The 18,677-nt window shown below is 47.0% G+C and overlaps 1 protein-coding gene across 2 annotated transcripts; it reads right to left on the reverse strand.

Annotated features, from left to right (window-relative positions):
* Positions 1–618: 618 nt before the first annotated feature.
* CYTH4 (cytohesin 4) lies at positions 619–17,951 on the reverse strand. Of its 2 annotated transcripts, none has more exons than XM_038155095.1 (13): positions 17,686–17,951; positions 12,116–12,198; positions 9,707–9,807; positions 9,381–9,447; positions 6,974–7,092; positions 6,517–6,597; positions 5,751–5,863; positions 5,045–5,193; positions 3,963–4,074; positions 3,478–3,554; positions 3,050–3,121; positions 2,061–2,215; positions 619–1,736 (listed from the first exon to the last, which is right to left on the reverse strand). In XM_038155095.1, the coding sequence occupies exons 1-13, from the start codon at positions 17,702–17,704 to the stop codon at positions 1,664–1,666; spliced, it is 1,221 nt and encodes a 406-aa protein (XP_038011023.1). In that variant the 5' UTR covers positions 17,705–17,951; the 3' UTR covers positions 619–1,663. The 2 variants fall into 2 exon arrangements, with proteins under 2 accessions (XP_038011023.1, XP_038011022.1); XM_038155094.1 differs by lacking the exon at positions 17,686–17,951 and adding an exon at positions 12,281–15,430.
* Positions 17,952–18,677: the final 726 nt, after the last annotated feature.

Here is an 18,677-nt window from a genome sequence, read left to right on the forward strand (position 1 = left end):
GGTGGCTTTTGTCACACAGAGTATAAGCCTGAGAAGCACTAGAACAGACATTTCTCACTTCAGTCCTGGGCTCTGGGGCATCTCTCACCAACCAAATGCGTATTTGTATTTCTCTTACATATATGGGAGATGTTGCCAAGATAAGAGGCCATATTCTGACTTTTCTTCCACCTCTGGACATGAGTCTGCCTCTGCACTGAATCCAAAGCAGGAGTGAATGTGTGTGTGCAAGCACGTGTGCCCCAGAGCAGTGGGCAGCAAACTCACTCTGTATCACATCAGCAACAAAGAGATTCAGTGCAGGAGACATTTGCAGGCATGAGCAGAAGAAAACCTTCATGCTCCTTCTCCAGGGTGAGCGCGTGCTTCAACACCAAGATATGCTCCCTGCCTCCTGAAATTAATTCTACATTCCTTTGGCTTGGGTGAAAATAACCGGAATGAATAAATGGGCTGTGCTGGCCTTGCTGCAGATTGCCTGGTAGATACAGCCCTCTGCAGGAAGGAAAAAGCCAAGAGACTGCAGCAGTGCTCAGGCTGCTCTGCTGGACACAGGAACATGATACTCTTATCTCACATCCTCTGACTTCATCACGAAAATGATCACACTACCCAGACTTTTTTGGCTTGTTTTGAGCACTTTTATTTCTCTCTTTATACAAGAGACAAAAACCCTCAGACTTCAGATGATACCATTGCATGAAGATGGGAATGAATGCCTCTGTGTGTGTGCTGGTGGGGAGGTGTATGTACCTCCATTTTTTCATGCCATCTCTGACTGTAAAACTGTCAGATACAAAACCCAGGCCTCTGAGCTGCTCGAGGAACCAACCGTTGTTAGGGAGCCATCAGCCAGGAGGAGAGGTAGAGTTTGGGTTTTTTCCCTAAGCAAATCTGTCGTTGTCCCTGAGTCACAAAAAAAAGAGACAAAACAGCCAGAGCGGCTTTCCTGGTCCCTATGCTCAGTTAGCCATTATGTAGAATAGGGATTCAATTATTTTTAACTTTTTAACATTTATGACACAGTTACAGAGCAGGGACTTCCCACAATTACAGCCCTCACCACAGGCCTTAGGAAGGGGGAGAGAGGGATTTCTTCTGAACTGAGGGCTTCTTATCTTACCTTAACCTCTGGTTTCACAGTGTGTTTCTAAATATTGGTGACCTCCACCCCACAACCACTACACAACTGTTTATGGAAGAGAAACCACTGGGGCCTTTCTGCTCTGAAACTGACTGGACCATGCTCAGCTCCAAGAGAATCTACATGGTCCCTAACAGAAAAATACCCTGGCCCAGTGTGACAACAGGAGGGGCCGGAGACACGGTGCAGACAATCCTGTCTCCTCTCAGACCCTGTCCCACATATCTGGGGCTACATGGGAGAACCCAAAGGCCAATTGCTTTTGAGCCTTTATGTTCAGACATGGGCAACCCCCTGCCCACAGTTCTGACAGCCCTCAGTGGATCACACCCTGCACCTCTGCCTTCAGTTTGGAAGGGGAAGAAGCAAAGAGGGCAAGCTGTCCTGTCAGTCATCTGTCTGCCAAGTGGGAGGCAGATGGAACCAAAGCTCCCAAGATTCTTCACTGGGAGAGCCCAGTGTGAGAGGGAAGCTGTCCAATAACCTACACCTTTGCGATGCCGGTCACCAGGTCATGGTTCACTTTTTGCTGGCAATCTTTTTCTTACGGGCAGAGACCAGATCATAGAAAGGATCCTGTGTGATGCTGGTCCTGGAAATTAGAGGAAATGGGAGCAAAAGTAAGAGATTTAATGATGAAGAGCAGCACAGACAACCTAACTGAACTTAAACAGAGACACCACTTATTAAAATGTAGGACTGGAGATCTGCAGACTTAGAGAATTTAGTTGTGGCTAAAGATTCTCCAGAAGGGACCTCAAAACTCTTTAAAGTCAACAGGTACCATAGTTGGTATACTGCAAACATTTCCTTCCACCCTGCTTTTCAAGCTCTGATAAAAGATAGCCAAATAAACTTTGTGACCACTTGTCCCTAGAGCTGAAAAAAGACAACTCAAGCCTCAAGTTCTCCTCACCGTATTGCCTCAATCCACTCATCACGCTCTGCTGGAGTGGCTGCTGAGATCTTGTAGGACTGATGCTTGCCTTCAACCACCTTCCCATCCCCATCTGTTTTGCAGGCTTTGATCTTCTGCCCTTTGCAGTTAGGATTGAAGAGTTCAAAGCAGTTCTGTCCAGAAGGAAACAAAATGGAGCAATAGGATTAGATGAGGGACGAAGAAGATTGCTGCCTTCAACCATGGGTAACAAGCTCAGAGAACTTTCAATGGGCAGAAGTCTCCACAATGCAACAGACCCTATCTTCCCCCACCCCAAAAGTTTCCCTGTGAGTTAGATAACCTTCCTTCTTAGGTAAATACACCCCTCCTGTGAACAACTGAACACTAAACCAGGCTTTATGGAGAGATGGAGTATCAACACTTATCAAAACACACCTTCTAGGATCTGTCACTCCACTCATGAAAATCCCTCCCCCTCTTAAGTGGATGCAACATCCTCTTTTCTGCCTGCCACTACACAGAGAGAAGGCACTTTTCCCAGAGCCATGACACATTGAGAAGTGGGTATCCACAAAAGACACACAGAAGAAATGAGTCACTTCCTGGGCAAGTTCCCTAACACCAACAGTTCTGTTTGGTCTGCATGTACTGTAACTCATTATGGAGAGTCCCAGGGAAAGAAATAAAAACCCACATCTCCTGGTGCAAAATAAGTAGGAAGTCAGCTGTGTGCATTCATCTCTGCCCCCCTACACACATGTACACACATGAAAACATACAACACAGTCAGCCAAAGGACAGCTCTCTACTCACACCAAAATCATAAATTAAAAACACAGCTGTGTCTAGATGGGGCACAAGGCAGTTTGCCACGGCACCTTCCCTCTGAGAAGCAAGTAGAACATGAGCAATTTGTGTAGGGTAGGAGTATTGGTGTGTATTTTCTTTTCCCTCCAACCATCTGATAGCCAGTGTTGGCAGAGTGCCAGCCAATGGACACTTACTGGCTTTTTGGGATCATCCACCTTCCGGACTGATAGATTCTCCAAGGGGATAATGCCCAGAGGCTCTTTGTCCTGAAGGCAAGGAAACATGAATTAACATCCAACATGCTCCCTAAATCTATACCACTGTTTAGAACCTCTCTGATTTCCCCTGTGTGGGCCTTTGTGGAGGTGACAAGGGCAGAGTAATGCCTCAGGAGACCCCTTCCATTGACACAACAGAGAGTTTAGTCAAGAGGAGACCACAGCTGCAGTGTCCAGCCTCTCTCCTCCTCCACTTGGGAGGTGAGGAAACGGCACAGGAGAGAGTGGAGGTGTGAGATGAGTCTGGGAGCGCAGGGTAAAAGGGGGAGACTTGCCTCCTATCCGGCCCCTCAGAGGCTCATAACCACCCAGGACAGTTTCCCAGCCATGAGTTAAGCCCTTACCGTGGTATATTCAAAGTAATACAGGCAGTTATCGGTCAGAATGAACCAACGGCGTTTCCAGGTTTTCACACGTCCTCCTAAAGGCAGTGAGGTTCAGAAGCCATTAGTCAGACATTTTTCTGTCCTTCCCCCAAGCTCCAGACATGCACACAGTCACATCCTCCCAGCTCTCCCTGTAGGTGAACCCCAAGGAGACACCATGGTACCACTGACGTGATGCCGTGTGATATGTGATAGACACACAGAGCCAATTTTGCTCTGGGAATGAGGAGGGATATGTTTTTGAGTGCTTTTTTGAGCAAAGCCTGCAGGAGCTGGGACGAGGGAGCAGGAAGCTGGTTTCAACAGCAGGTGTCAGCCGCAGCCCACTGCAGCAGACGGGAGCGAAGGACAGCAGAGATGGATGGTAGGTTCCCGGGGCAGATTTGTGGTGGGAGGCAGGCAAACGGGGAGGTCAGAGGAGCTAGGGGAGTCTCTCCCCTTACCCAGCTTCAGCAGCCAGCCTTCACGGTTAGGGTTGAAGAAAGTGTGGGTGAGGTCGTTGCCATCATCCTCTGGTATGGAGAACGGCTCGTTCTTTATGCTCTCAAACAGGTTCTGCCCCAGTGCAGTGGTGGGGAAGGACAGAGAGAGAGAAAAGGTTGATTTCTGACAAAGCTTGTACACAACTATCCTAGGTCCATCTGGTCCATCATTCTGTTTTTACAAGGCAAGCTGGGTGAAGGGCAGGAGAGCACATGATGTGCACTGGGGGTAAAACAGTCCCCAGTCTGCACCTCACAGGGTCTTCAGGGGGGTCACCAGCTCTTTTCTGCATCTTGTGCCATAAAAAGAGTCTCCGTTTGGAATACCACAGCCATAAAACGGTGCTCCCATAGCAAGACAGGTTGCAGTGACCAAATCCAGCATGTCACTAGTGCTGCTGTGTGTAGTATTAAGGCACTAGGATGGGACTCAGAACGGCAGAGATGCAGCCCAAATTTAGAACCTGGGCTGGTGGTGCCAAATGCTGCTGGGAGACCAGCATGTAGACCTACATGGCCACATGGAGGCACATTTCACAGAGACAAAGCTTTGGCACTGAGGGGCACAAAGGGTGACATTCATATCAGCAGTGAGAGAGAGGCAGGTTACTGCTTTCAAAGGATACTGAAATGTTGTTCACGTCACTCTATCTGCCATCATTTACTACACAAATCTCAAGCCAAGGGGAAAAAAAGAGACCACAGGCTCCTGCACCTTTCCTCAAATTGCCTGAAAGAAATAATACTCTGGAGAAAGATCTAAAGCCTCTATGCTGAGGGGATGCTGCTCAGCAAATCCCAGGTGTGGGATGTAGGCAGCCCCTTTCACACAAGGCAGAAGTTTTTTTGCCCAGGCTGCTTGGGTGAAGGCAGACACATCTAAGCAGGCTGCCCATCTCTACCTTACCTCACAGGGCAGGTCCCATGCCTGCTAAGCCTTCAGGAAAATGCCAGCTGTAGCTTTACTAATGGATGCATTCCCTGTCTCTGCACCTTTGCTTCTCAGTGGACACAAGGGATGAGAGAATGGGAATTCTTCTTACCTTTAGAAGCTCTTCTGGCAGGTCCCCTCCATTGTCAATGCCTCTGTTGATGGATACAAACCTTTCAAAGTGGGGTTTGTCTTTCACATTGGGGTTGTGCAGGCTGGTGTTAAGCATGATGATAGAGAAGGAGAGTACATAACAGGTATCTAGTAATGAGAAACAAAATCAGCATGGGTGGCACTTGTCTTAGAGGGCAGATCAATCCACACCACAGGTGGCTTGGTTTCTAGTCACTGAAGAAGAGAGTCATCCTCTCATTTGCAGGAGAAGAAAGGGAGATGTTCCCTCTGCTAGGAGAAAGAGGGACACAGTTGATTTGCTATGATGGAGGTGATTCCATGCCCTCAGGATAATGGGGCAAGTTGGGCAGATGCAGTCTAACAACGGCTCTGCCAGCAGGAAAGTTTCTGCAGACCTACATCTGTCAATGCTATCCCTGCTGTGATGAAGTAATACCTCACGTGAGGCTGGGAGCCCTTCTCAGTATGGTGCCCATCAGGAGGGCCTGGAGCACAGTAGCAAAAGGAGGACTGAAAATGCCCAGTTCATTGAAAATCTTCACAGGAAACTGGGCTGCCTCCTTTAGCTTAAGGGAAAATACACTTCCTAGTGATGCTGCCTGTGCTTTGTGAATGGAAAAGGAAGGCTCCTCTCCCTAGCAAACAGCCTAGTTCAGCTTTACAGGCCTTCTTCCCTTAACTACCTGTGGACTGGAACACTCCTGGGTTACACTTGCAGTACCAGTTGGCAAAGGCCTCCATCATCCGGTCAATCTTCTGTGCCTCCCCAGGCAGTCGGAAGCTCCAGAGGAACTGTCTGTCAGGAGCAGAGTGTCAGAGCATCAGTCAGATGGGGTCCAAGCGACATGGATGTCTCCTCTCAACCCATGCAACACCATGAAGATAAGAGAAATCATCCCATCACACTGGGGAGACAACACAGGGCATGGAGCAGGAGCTCTGCTCCTCTCTAGAAATTGCCTGGATACATCAGCCTCAAATGCCCTAAATGCAGGAAGGAGAACTGAGCCTCCCAGAAATCACGGCTCTGCTCCCCTAATGAGAGCCCTGCAAGGCAGCAGAGACCTCAGGAGAAAGAGTCCTGCCAGGAGGCAGCCTGTAATAAAACAAGGTGCCCTAAAACAGAGTCACTTTGTTATTGATGTAACGGGCACTGAGGACAGACGTTTCCTGCTGCCAAAAATAACCTTTTACATCCCCCAGACACTGAAACCAGTGATCCACTTTTCTGCACATGGGCAACCCAATCAAGGGGCCATGAAAGTGTTTCCCACCCCCCTGAGAAACTGTTCACACCTCAGAGAGTAACAGCCCTGAAGCCAACACGCAAAGCAGAGCCTTGGGAAGCTCCCATTTCAGCCCAAGAGGGCTTCCTGACCTTCCTGTGTGGTGAGACCCAGTGGCTGAGCAGGTTCCAGCACTGTCCCCTGCACCCGCACGCTCACTCACCTCAGTGCCTGCACCAGGTTGAGGTTGGCAAATTGGTGACATGCCACAAAGGCCTGGAGGATCTGAATGTTTGTGGGCTCCCTGGGAGAGGATGGAGGGAAAGGGTCAGAAGAGAGCTTTGACCCTGCTCTGCCTGGATGTCCCTTGGTGTGACAACATGCACCTGGCTCCATCCCAGTCTGACTTCCACTCTGACCAAGAAGAAGCCGAGGTGCACACTCCATTCCGGGATGACTGATCCCATTACAGGCAGGAGAAAAGGTAGCCCATACAGCCAGCCTTAGTCACACTCCAAAGACCCTCCCAGGGGTGTCCTGCCCACCCAGCCCACTGTGGTTGGAGATATGCTCCGTCTTGGCACCTGGATGAGGTCTGCCACAGGTCATCCAAAATGGTAGTTCAGAGGGGCCAGGCAGGACAGGACCTCCAAGAGGTCTCCTCATCCTGGGTTGCTCACCTCCCACCCAGGTAATCCCCAATGGCTGTCTTGTTCAGGCCTTCACCCTTGTGGAGGAATCTGGCGATCTCCTGAAGGTCTGAAGACAATATCTGGTGCTCAATCAGGTACTGGATCCCCTGGGAAGGAGAAACAAGATGGGGAAGTAAAGCAGCTCTATGGTCTATTGAGAAAATAGGATCCCAACACTCTGATATCAGCCTTCCTTAGCTTTAATGTACTTGCTCCTCTCTTACACCCCAGCCCCTCCACGGGAGACCACAGCCATGTGGTGTCATCTTTATTCAATCCCTCTTCATCCACCATGGGTTGTCAGTGCCATTTCATCCCTACATTAGGCTAAATGTTTCACTGGGATGGAAACTCAAACAAAATAGGGCAATGTAGATTTAAAGTCCAAAAAGGAAAAGTCAAAATAATAAATTTTAATATTTTCAATCAAAATACCTTACTGTTCTGTTCCTAAATGTCTTTTTTTTCCTAAATTAACTTAACTTAAAAGAAAAATCGTTTGTTTAAAAGAAGGCATAATAAAAAAAAATGTACTCAGACAAAAATATGGGCTTGAGACAACTTGAAACAATTTTTTCCTAGATTTTTCTTCAATCCCACCGAACAGAGAAGTCTGCAATCTTTTCTGCTCCATCCCTCCTAGACAGTAAGGATGGAATATGCTTTTTAAGGAATATAGAGGTTGTGAGTTGGGTTGTACAAAGAGTCAATATCCTATTTTAGAGAGAATTTCATGACTTTTAAAGCCAGAGAAAAGCTGAGGCTTTTTTCAAAAGATTCTTGACAATGTCTAACAATGCTGCAGTTCTCTAGACCACACTGCAATTCTCCTTGCAATATACAATAAAGGAATGAAAATTGTTTTAGATCCATCAAAATGTTCTACTTCAACAGAATCATTTCACTTTCTCTTGCAAAATATATGAAACTATTTTTAAAATGCCCCAAAGAAAAAGCAGTTTTAAACAAAGAAATTGAAATTTTTGAGAGATTTTTTCCGCTCTATTTTCCTTTCTTTTTCCCCAGATGGATTTTCAGTAAGATCAATTTAATTTTGAAAAGTATTGCAGTGATGATGGGGCCCCATTTTCCAGAAGAAAATGTTTCTCCCCAAAGCTTTTTATCAGCTGGATTCCTGATGCTTACCTCCTCTAGCCTCAGGAACTTTCCACAGGATCTTGGAGATAGGAACTCATTTATAAATATCAGCATTGCATGGATGGAGTGTAACCTTAGAAAGGAGGGGCAAAGAAATTTCCTTGCATTGCAGCACCTCCCACTCCATGGCATGTAGCAAGAGGGAGGCAATAATAAGAGATCTGCATTATATAGGCACAGAGTATATAACATTTTGATCAGTCTGATTGGCATTGAACTCATAAGGTTAAACTGGTTTGGGGTTAGAATTAGTTCAGGTGTTCTTGCACAGCATGGCAGAGAGAGATGCTTCAGGGGCTTCAAACCAAGGTCAGACAGAGAGGCAAAATAAAACCGACTCTCACACAGGCTCCAAGTACTGACATTGCTGCTCTGAGACAATTCCCACTGGCAGAGGGATGTCCAGGGGACTAGCAAGCACCCCACCTGGGGTGTGGACACTGGGGAAGGCACCTTGACACTCTCAGCAGGGCACCAAGGAGCTTGAAAAGCTGTCACACAGAGCAGCAGCCACCAAAGATGTTAGCTGTGGTGGTGAGCTGATGATCGGCTATTGGTTGATCACAGCTTGTGGTTTTCCTTGAAGAACTCAAAAAATGCTCCACTGATGAGAAGGAAGGAAGAGGAACTGTCTTTCTCATATATTCTCTATTTAATCATGATGGTTTTAGAGCTTTCTGCAGAAGGCTGAAGGCTATGGAGTCTTGATACCACTGGTCAGAGCAGAAAGTGGAAAAGCTATATTTACTCCACAATTCAACCAAAACTGTTTCCAAAATGACAGAGGCATTCTGTCCTCTTCTGTTCTGAAAGAACCAAGGAACCTGACACACTCTCAAAACTTCTCATCTTCTTAGTTTATCCTCCTTTATCACATTTTAGCAAGCTCCTAGCCTCTCACAGTCAAGAAGGGCTGTGCTGAAGGAAATCCAGCTCTCATGACATGCTGGCAGTGTTAAAGCATCCTCCCTTTATTTCTTGTAGGTTTGGGTTGAATTGTATGGTGTTGCCTCTAAGCCTGTGGTGGGGGGAGGCAACCCAGCCTGATCATATCAGAAGACCTCAGTCAGGGGCAGGGTGGAGGCTGCTCCCAAGAGGGGCCTCAGTGAGGCAGGAACCCATCCCCACAGTCCCCTGCCACAGTTCTTTTGACATCAGTGGCAGCAAACTGGAACAGCAGCCAGCAGAGGCTCTTCCTCCCAGTTTTACCCTCATAGGTGAAATGAACAAATCCTACCTTTTCAGGATCCATGTTGAACTTCTTCTGACCCAGGGACAGAATTTTATCCCTCTGTGACAGCTTGCTGTAAACACAAAAAGAAGGAAAAGTCAGAATAAAGGACCATGTCATTTCACTCACAAGGTGAGATATCACATGGACAGGCGTCTGACTATCCTGGAATAATGAGAAATCTAAGAGGATAGAAGGGACTCATTTCCCTGCCCATTTCCCTCTTGGCCTCATTTACCTGACCTTGTTGTTAACTGAATCCCATCAGTGTTTTTTCTTTCTCAACTTAAAAAGAGAGACTTTGTAAGCAAAGGAATACTCATTCCACTTGCCTGATCTGCTCTCCAGGATTACTCTCGGCCACTTGCTTCTCCTCTGCACGTTGGAAACACTCAATCTCTGCAAACACCTCAGCAATCTCCTCCTTCAGCTTCTGCAAAAGAAATATCGGGAAGATGAAGGCAATGGAGGGAAAACCAGACACAGCCTAAGGAAGTGTAAGAGTATGCCTAACTTCTTCCCTCACTCACAGGAAGAGGACAGGTCAGGTGGTCATGACCAGCCAAGGATGCCTATGAAATGGGCACTGCTTTGGAATGACCCTGCTGGATTCCAGATGAAAACAACTGGAAAGACAGAGAGAAGGATGTTCTCATGCCTATTGTCAATCAAGACTGGAAAAATAAAACTTAATCAGTGTGGCTAGTGTCAGAGAATTCACCTCACTGTCAATTCCAGCTCCTCAAACAATGTCAGATGCAAGAATCATTCCATTGTGCCCATTCCTTTTGAGCTTTTATTTTGCACAGCCCGGCTACACATACAGGAAAGGAAAAGTGGAACTGGAAACTGTGAGATCAATATAAACCCGAAGTGGCTGTACTGTGAAACACAGAATTTTTAATGTACCTGTCATTTAAATACCATCGAGCAGGCAACTCTGTTCAGTGGAGAAAAAAGAGAGGAGGAGTAAAGGTAAAGTAATTACTGCCAGATTTTAAAAAATCAATTGTGGAATTCACTTTACTTTAGGCTCATGACAGACCTTGGCTGGATATTCTGTGTTACCATGGAAATGAAAGTGTCAATATCTCCTTGTTTCCATCCTGCAGTTATGTTCCACCCCAAAGCCAAAGTGCATCACAGCTCTCTTCTAGGAATCAACCAAATTCTTCCCCATACTAAACAGAACAGGCAAGGGAAGATGGGTTATTTTACTACAGATCCTTTCTCATCAAGGAATGAGGATGTGGATGGAGCACATAATCAGATAGAGAAACTGAATTTCTGCAACATTCCATAACTTAAAAGAGCTTCTGGGTTTCAGTTTTGCTCTGGCCACCTTCTGTTTTGCTTCATTGGTCCCCAGAGCTGTGAGTGTTCCTTACTAAGTTTTAGGTGTAACAGAACCGTGATCTCTGCTCATGACTTTCAAATTATTGTCAATTTTGTTATTTTATTCACTGCTGTCTTTTGGCAGTGTTAATGGCAAGCCAAGACCCATCCTCTTTTCTCTTCCCCACCCCCCGCTTCCCCCAGATATGCCCCCAAGTCTTTGTGCTTAAGGGTACTTATAGATACGTTCTGGAAAAAATCCCCTGGGGAAAACGTCTCTTGTTCTATGGCACTCTTTTCACCCAAACTCACTCTGCTCCATTGGACATTGTGTATTCCATTGCTCAACGGCTTTGGATTTTAAAGCATGGGTTTGTGCAGTCTAGCAACCTTTCTCTGTCTTGTGGGCAAAAAAAATGTAGTATTCCTGTTCAAGTATCCTGCTCTTACAGTGCCCATTGCCTGTTCTGAAAACTGAAGAGAAACAAACACACACAAGCAAATCCCAGGCATACATTCATAATCTGTTTTGCAGAGGGGGACAAGAGACCATTCTGGTTTGCAGCAGAGAGAGGAGGTCTGGAAACCTAAGAAGTAACATGTAGTTTGGCTTAATCCTTTACTGCATTCCAGGAAATATTGCAGCTATTCCATAGGCATCTGGACAGCTTCATGTTGTGGGAAAAAAAATCAGTCGAAGTCCGATGATTCAGTGCTATAAGCTCTCTCAAATGGGAAACCACATTTCATGGTGGAGGCAGAACGGAAGAGAAAGGGCACATCACCATGCAGGACTGCGATGCAGTCTTAGTGACTGATTTTCAACCTGTTACTTTCAGACATTTCAGGAGCTACTGGAGAAATGGTTGAGTCTGCTAAAAGAAAAGAAGGAAAACAAGTTCCAGCCACAGAAACTTGTGTGGAAGGTCCTGCCATGAGACCTCTTTGAAGAGACAGGATCCTTCATGGAGTATTTGCTAGAAGTCCACAAAGCAAACAAAAGTTTGATAAACACAGGGGGATGCTGTAGGTAACTAGGACTGATATACCATTAGCAGGTAATCAGTAATTAAAAGAATCCTAAATGCTGAGCCAGATGCCTGCCAGTACGACTTAATGAAGACATTTCATATACAATCCCAGCTCAACATTGCTCATAATCTGACCAGCCCTTTTCAAATATCCCATTGGAGCAGCTGATGGTTCCTGCAGCAGAGACTATCACAGGCTGGATGTACCCTGGTGGCAAACAGCCTGAAGTTTAAAACTGAAGCTGGATCATGACTGAAAAAATGCCTTCTTTGCAAGAGCACTTCTGCATGGTCCGGACTGTTATGCGAAGATGCTCCTTGGTGAAGACAGATTTCAGAAGGCTAGGCAGTTACAAGGTACAGGATGGTTCTTACCTCTATATCATCCAAAAGCTCCTGTTTGTGTTTCCTGATTGTCTCTATTTCAGCCTTTTCAACCTCACTCAAGCCAGTTGATTCTGAAAGAATAAAGATTCCTGTGAAAACTCTACTGGGCCAAATATATAATGGAACAAGCTGCCCCAACCTCTCAGCACTTACCTTCTCCTAGGGTCATGCCACAGCAACTCTGATTTCTGTGTTTCAGCATCTGTGCTCTCTGCTGTTGCAACCACTGCACCTCACGTTTGCCTTGCAAATGGTTCTCAGCCCAGAGTGTGCAGCACAGACCATACCACTCTCCTTGTAGCCAGAGGCTCTGCACAGCCCTCTCAGCTGACCCTGCAGACACCCACTGCCTATTCAGCCAATTCTGCTCACCCCGAGCACGGTGAAGAGGTCTTACTAAATGCTTTCTGGTGGTTGTTATGTCAGTCATCTGAAAATCCATGTAGTAAACACTTCATCTACATCCAAACCTCCCAAGAAAACCACTGGCTTCATGAGCTGATCTGCCGTAGCTAGAGCCAGAAAGGGCTTAAGAGAGAAAAATCGAAGTTTTTCAAGTAGGAGGCCAGGATCTAGGGGATGAAAGCCTTGCTGAAAAAGGAATGTCTTTGAGTGGCTGCTGTTCTATGAACAGCACAAAAAACAGAAATATGAGTAGGCTTCCTTGTAATGTACAGGAACTTAAACAAATAGGAGCAAAACCAAGGCAACCACAATATGATTCATAAAAGACCTTAAAAAATGGGGTGACAGTGCTGCTGCTAAATATAATCCAGGTGAACCACAGCCTCTTCTGCAAGGACAATGAGAAGGCTGCAGCCACAGACAGGAGACAGAGCAGAAGATGAGGCCCCAGTAAAAAAGCAGAGCTTGCAGAAGGCTGAGAGCACTGGAGATCACTGGTGAACTTGCAGACAGGGTCCTTGCTGCACCTAAACACTGCATGATAAAGCTTCCCCAGGAAGCCAGGTCAAGTCACTGGATGCCCTGCTCCACTGTTCTATAAAACAAAATCCCCATGGCCTCCTGTCTTCCCAGAAAAGGGGGAAGTAGCACCAGTTGCATTGGAAATTCTCTTAGTGTGGATCTCACATGCAAAACAGCTGCTATAAATGTGAGTGGAAGAAAAAAAGGGAAGGAAGCAGCCACGACAGACAGAAGGAAAAGCGACAAGGGCAGTGATCTTAGTATGCTTCTTTCCCGTCATGTCCACAACAGCTCAGAAAGACCCGCCTTCCCCAATCCTAATCTCCTCCCCATCCTCCTGGCTGGTTGGGTTTCCCTGTGCTAGTATGTTCCTGTTACTTTTCTCAGGCCTCAGCCTCTTTCCTGCTACTCATTCTGATGGTTTCAAGCACCACATTCCCTGGGGAGAGGCTGCTGAGTCTGTGTGGGAAAAGCCAGCACGACAAGGAGCCAGCATGAAGCCAGGCTGGGAAGGACCCACATGCCCTCCCAGCCCTGCAAGCAGCCCTTGTGAGGAGCAACAAGAAGCTGTCTGATTGATGAAGCCAGTCAGGAGGGAAGCAAAAAGGCATCCAAAAAGCTTGCAACAGCCAAATCTGTAGGTGAGGGGAAAACCAAAGCAGACAGGAAGGTTAGCAAACAAAGAACAAACAAATTAAAAGAAACCACAAAGAAATCCAACCAAAAACATGCAGTGGCTCTGGTACTTGTTAGGTGGATTGCTGACTTCCCTTTGAATGTTAGCCCTGTGCCTCTGAGCAGTGCCCAGGCCCTTCAGCTTAATTTCTGTATCCTGCAGTTGTGGTGTCTGCAGGAGATCAGGCCGGCCTCTCCATCTCTCCATCTCTCCAGCTGTATCTCTCTCGCTCCTGTCAGGGCTTGTAATTGTGGAATCACTGGGGTGACTCCTTGATAAATTACAATGAAGACCTTTTGCCCTGTATTTCTTTCCACAAAAGCACCACAGGAGGACAACCCTGAGGAACCTTGCCTTCCCCGCCCCATCAGCAAACTCTGTGGTGTGGCTGGTTGCTTTGCTTCAGTTGTTCTGTGTCTACTAAAGCACCTCAGAGTCATGAGGCTTCCAGAGGATGCCATCTCACCCACACGACCCCCAACAAGGCTGTAATTAACACATGCCCCCTTCCTCCTGAACATCTAAAAACCCCAACTCCCACCTGCCGAGTTTGTCAGAATGAGAAAAGCGTGGGAAGGGCTGTGTGTGTGGGAAGGGCAGGGGAGAAAAAGAAGGAGTCATAGAGAAGGGGAAGGAATCAAGGGGTAAAAAGGCAGGAAAGGGTGACACAGTTCAGAAAAAAATGGATGGATCAAACTTTTAGGGCAATTTAAATGGAACTGCAGAGATGGTCTTTGTCCAGTTTCCTATACAGCTTAAGTCCTTGATTGCTTTAGAAAATAGTCCATGCCTTGTCAAAGTCCTCAGTACTACCTCAGTTCTACTTCCCTCTAGGACTAGGTCAGCACACAGGTGAAGCATAGCTCTGGTCAGGGTTCTCTGCACAGGGGGAAATTTCACCCTTATGAAGAACACACCACAAAAACACCCACATGTTTCAGAAGGATGCTGTCAGCTCAACCAACACTGAAGTTTTCCAGTTCAAACACACAAAAAATGGCTAGTATCCACTCCAGAGAGAACATTAGGTTGTTGTTTGGAATTTATTTTCAGAGAGCAAATGTTGAAAGGAAAGTGCATCAGCATCACATTTGTGGGTCTTACACCTGTTCCTGAGGTTGTTTTCCCACTCTCAGGGTAGACCCACATAGAAAAACCTGCCAGTTCTTTACAAACTGACCAGGACTGTATTTTCAGTGCTGTCATTCAGGACACAGACTTCAATTCCAGCTGTGTGGCTTATGCCTTCAGCCTCCCCACCTAGAGGGCAGGTCACAGTTGCCCTAACATCTGGGTACTTGTGTGGCCAGCAGAGAGTTCTGTGTTTGCTGGTTTCATTTCCCATTGCAAAGGGCTGTGCTGAACCACCCAGGTGTAAGGCTTTCAGTCCCATGGAAAATTATAGGACTAGGGAGATGGCTTTTGAAGCACAGAGGTAAGTGGGAAGTGACCACCCAGGAGAGATGGAAGGATGAACTGCAGAAGCAGCAGGGGAAGGTCAAGAAGAACCATTGTATCTGTGCCACTGCTGCAGACCCGTGTGCTACACACTCGTGGTATGACAGCAAAGGTTCATCAGGCTCATTTGCAAGGCAATGGAGGGCTTTGAGTATCGCTGCTAAAGGGCACCTCCACCCATGGCAGCACAAAAGCAGAGCAGCCCGATAGGCAGCTTCTGCCTGAAGGAAGCTCCCTGGTAGAAAAATTTCACCTTAAATGCCTTTTCTTTTCTGATATGGCTGCTGTGTAATCTCCAGTACAGACCACCACCTCCACAGACAGGTACCAGTGCAGTAGTAGAGAGATGACAAAGCCTTCCACTCCTCAATTCCCTCCAGCCATGTGCATCTCCTTCCTGTAGCACTCCACAGTCCTCTGCCAGCTCGTGTGAGAAGAAATTCAACATAAATCGCAACAGGTTTAATTTGCACATTTCAGCTATGGGGGGAAAGCTGGGAAGAAGAATTTATGTTGTCTACTGGTCCCCTTATCTCGCGTGACAACTTACACCCGTCCTTCAGGATAGCTTTACATGACCTTTGACTACAGCCCGTCCCCCACACACCCCAGCACAGGACACCACAGTACCAGTCTGCTCTCCCATGCGTCACACACCCAGCTCAAGGGCTTGGCACACCTCCTCCTCTGTGGCCTCACTCAGACAGTCCTGAGAGGGTTCTGAAGGAAGCTGGAAGAGGACACTCACTGCAGGGAGAGCAGCATCCCCAAGGCATCAAGCCTTACTTGCAAACAGATGTGCACCTAACAGGACCATCATGTCTCCAGGTAGGAGTGGCCCCAGAGAAAGGTGTACACACACCTCTGACCTTCAGGACAATCATGCCACAACTGAGAAATTCCAAATGCATTCAGTACTCTAAAGCTCAATGGAAAACTGCTTCTGGTGGCAGCCTTGGCTCACAAGGGAGTTCAGCATCAAACAAACCCACTTTCTCACCCAGATGTGGAATGACAGGGATGGGATTGAGCAAAAACATCAGTCAGAGCCGGCACATCTCTCCAGGCATCGTATGTCTCCAGGCTCTGCCTCTACCCAGAACTGAGCAAACCCCCACAGTGCCTGAATAGGAGGATCTCATTGTGCTATTTCAGTGTGTATACTTTCTTGAAAGTACAGTTGCATGAATGTGTAACTTTCAAGACATAATTAATGCAGTAACACATAACTTGAGTGAATGACTGTGTCAGATCTTCAGTTAGGAGATGCCCAGTTTCTGTCAAAGGCACACCCCAAAATAAATAGCAAAATATGAGTTATCCCTCCTCCTGCTCAGTTTGTGCTGCAGAACCTTTGTCCACAGTTGCTTTCAGATAGTGAGGGCTGGGTGATCAGAAGAGACCCATTTTCACCAACATTCAATACCAGTCAGATGCTGGCAAGACCTCAGCTCCTACAGGTACCACCAATTTCCCTGGCAAGCAAGGCTCGTATGTGGTTTGAGAATGCCCTTTCCTTGGCTACACACCTCAGAGCTAAAAAGTGCACAACAGTTGTTGAAACTGGGCACTTCTTTTTGCTTTCACTCTGTGTTCCGTATTCTATACACAAAAGCCTGAGGGGACAGAGGCAGAACAAGAAGAGATATTGCAAGGTGATCCTTTTTCTTCCTTTGTTCAGCCTGTTCCCACTCAGCTCTCCCTCTTTGCTGGCTTTGCAAAGACACACACTCAGAGCTTCCTCAGCCAGAAGCTGGAAATGTTCAGTCTGGTGGCATGCCTTTCCTTGCTGAATCCCAACCATTTTATCCACCACCTGCCAAAGCAGGAAATAAAACCTGAGATCTCTCTCAGTTCCTCAAATGTGGTTCATTTCCCCTCACTCACATCTGCCCACTGAGATTATTTCAGGACCAGGCAGGCCCACCTGTATGTAGATCACTTGGAGCTTCTAGAACCCTAATGCAGTTGTCTACCTCTAACATGGCCAGAAGCAAGGGAGGCCCCAGCACCAAAAGCCCTGCACAGGCATTGCACTGGGATACCCAACTGCATGACTGGCTCCACCAAGGCAAGCCAGCTCCTGGGATCTGTAGGGAAACACCACAGAGGAGCTTGCCAGAGTTGAATGAGAGCAGCCAAAGCCTACAAAGCCCACCCCAGGTGTCATATACACCGTTGACACCGAGGAGTCAGTTCCCAGCTCGGCCGAGCACCGCTGGCCCAAGGAATCAGAGCAGTAACACTCTCAGCACAAAGGCCGTTCAAACCAGTGGGGAAATTTCTCCCGACGGGAAAGGAGAGCAAGTAAAAAGAAACCCATGCCTAATACTGAAGGCTGACAAGCAATTAACTGTACCACCAGGGATCTTCCAGCGTGTCATTCCTCCAGCCACAGCATCCACTCTGGCTGCTGGGATTTCATGGTGTGCTCTTCTCCATCAAAATGAGCGCAGAGCCCTCACCCCAAAAGAGACACACAATGGTTGAGGCTTACCAGCAGGACAAAGGTCCATCCTGAAGAGCCCGCTATATTTTCAACACAACTGGCGTTCCTCCTTGTATTCAGTTTGTTCAGATGCTTCACAGAACTGAAACAACTTGGAGCCAGCAAGCAAGACTGCAGCAGCTTCAGCGGGGGACGGGCTTCCCTGTGACTCCTCCTTCCCCTCCTTGTCCTCCCCCAGTCATATGTCACAAGCCTGTAGCAGTGCAGGAAACTGTGTGCATGTTTCGATGAGCCAACGGGGGCTCATTGCCTACTTTTAAACGCAAATGCACAAATGCATTTCCATCCCAGCAGCTTTTTGGGAATCTTTCTTTGAGGAGACTAAAATAAGCGGTGAGAGGCTTTTGTCTGAGATACTCAGAGGAGAGAGAGGGAAAAAAGGAAGCTCTTGATTCAGAAAACCCATCTGATTGGGGAAGTGGTTTTATTTTAAAGGGAAGATTCTTCCTGTGTTAATTCAGCAGCAGAGTGGGGTGGGGGGCAGGGATGGGAATGAAGGCTCCAGAACTGGAGGATGTTTGATGAAGGGCATGATAAAGTTGTCAGACTCTTCAGCCTCACTCGATGCTCAGTGTAACTTAGTCTTGCTCCTTTCCCCGCCACCCCCCCCCCCCCAACAAAGTGTTTTTCATGTGAAACTTTGTAAGTAAGGATAGAGTGAACTAAGAAGAAATTCAGTCCTCTCTCATATTTAGCAATATTCCTGATGGTGAGAGAGCTGGAATTAGCAGCCATTCAGGAACAGGAATGAAATCTTGAAATTAGAGGACAGAGCTGAACAAACACTCCAGAAAGGCAATACTCCAGAAAGTCAATCAAAAATGAAACTGAATAATCCAGAAAATTTAAAATGGAGTGACTACAACCAATGGTACAGAGATGAAATTTGGTGTAGGGAAATAGACCAAAACTTTCCATAATTATTCCCTGATTCAGTTCCTTGCTCTAGGGCCATTCAGCCTCAGAAAGAAAGACACAAA

This window comes from Motacilla alba, chromosome 1A (genome assembly GCF_015832195.1).
Source record: "Motacilla alba alba isolate MOTALB_02 chromosome 1A, Motacilla_alba_V1.0_pri, whole genome shotgun sequence".
Classification (NCBI taxonomy): domain Eukaryota; kingdom Metazoa; phylum Chordata; class Aves; order Passeriformes; family Motacillidae; genus Motacilla; species Motacilla alba.

What these genes read in the sequence shown, in the direction of transcription:
- CYTH4 (XM_038155094.1), bottom strand. Translation starts at nt 12,569, where the DNA reads ATGGATTTTCAGATGACTGACATAACAACCACCAGAAAGCATTTAGTA. An exon ending in AATCCTGGAGAGCAGATCAG is followed by an intron (nt 9,448 to 9,706) that starts GCAAGTGGAATG and finishes TTGTGTTTACAG; the next exon opens with CAAGCTGTCACAGAGGGATA. An exon ending in TGGATGATCCCAAAAAGCCA is followed by an intron (nt 2,216 to 3,049) that starts GTAAGTGTCCAT and finishes CCTTCTGGACAG; the next exon opens with AACTGCTTTGAACTCTTCAA.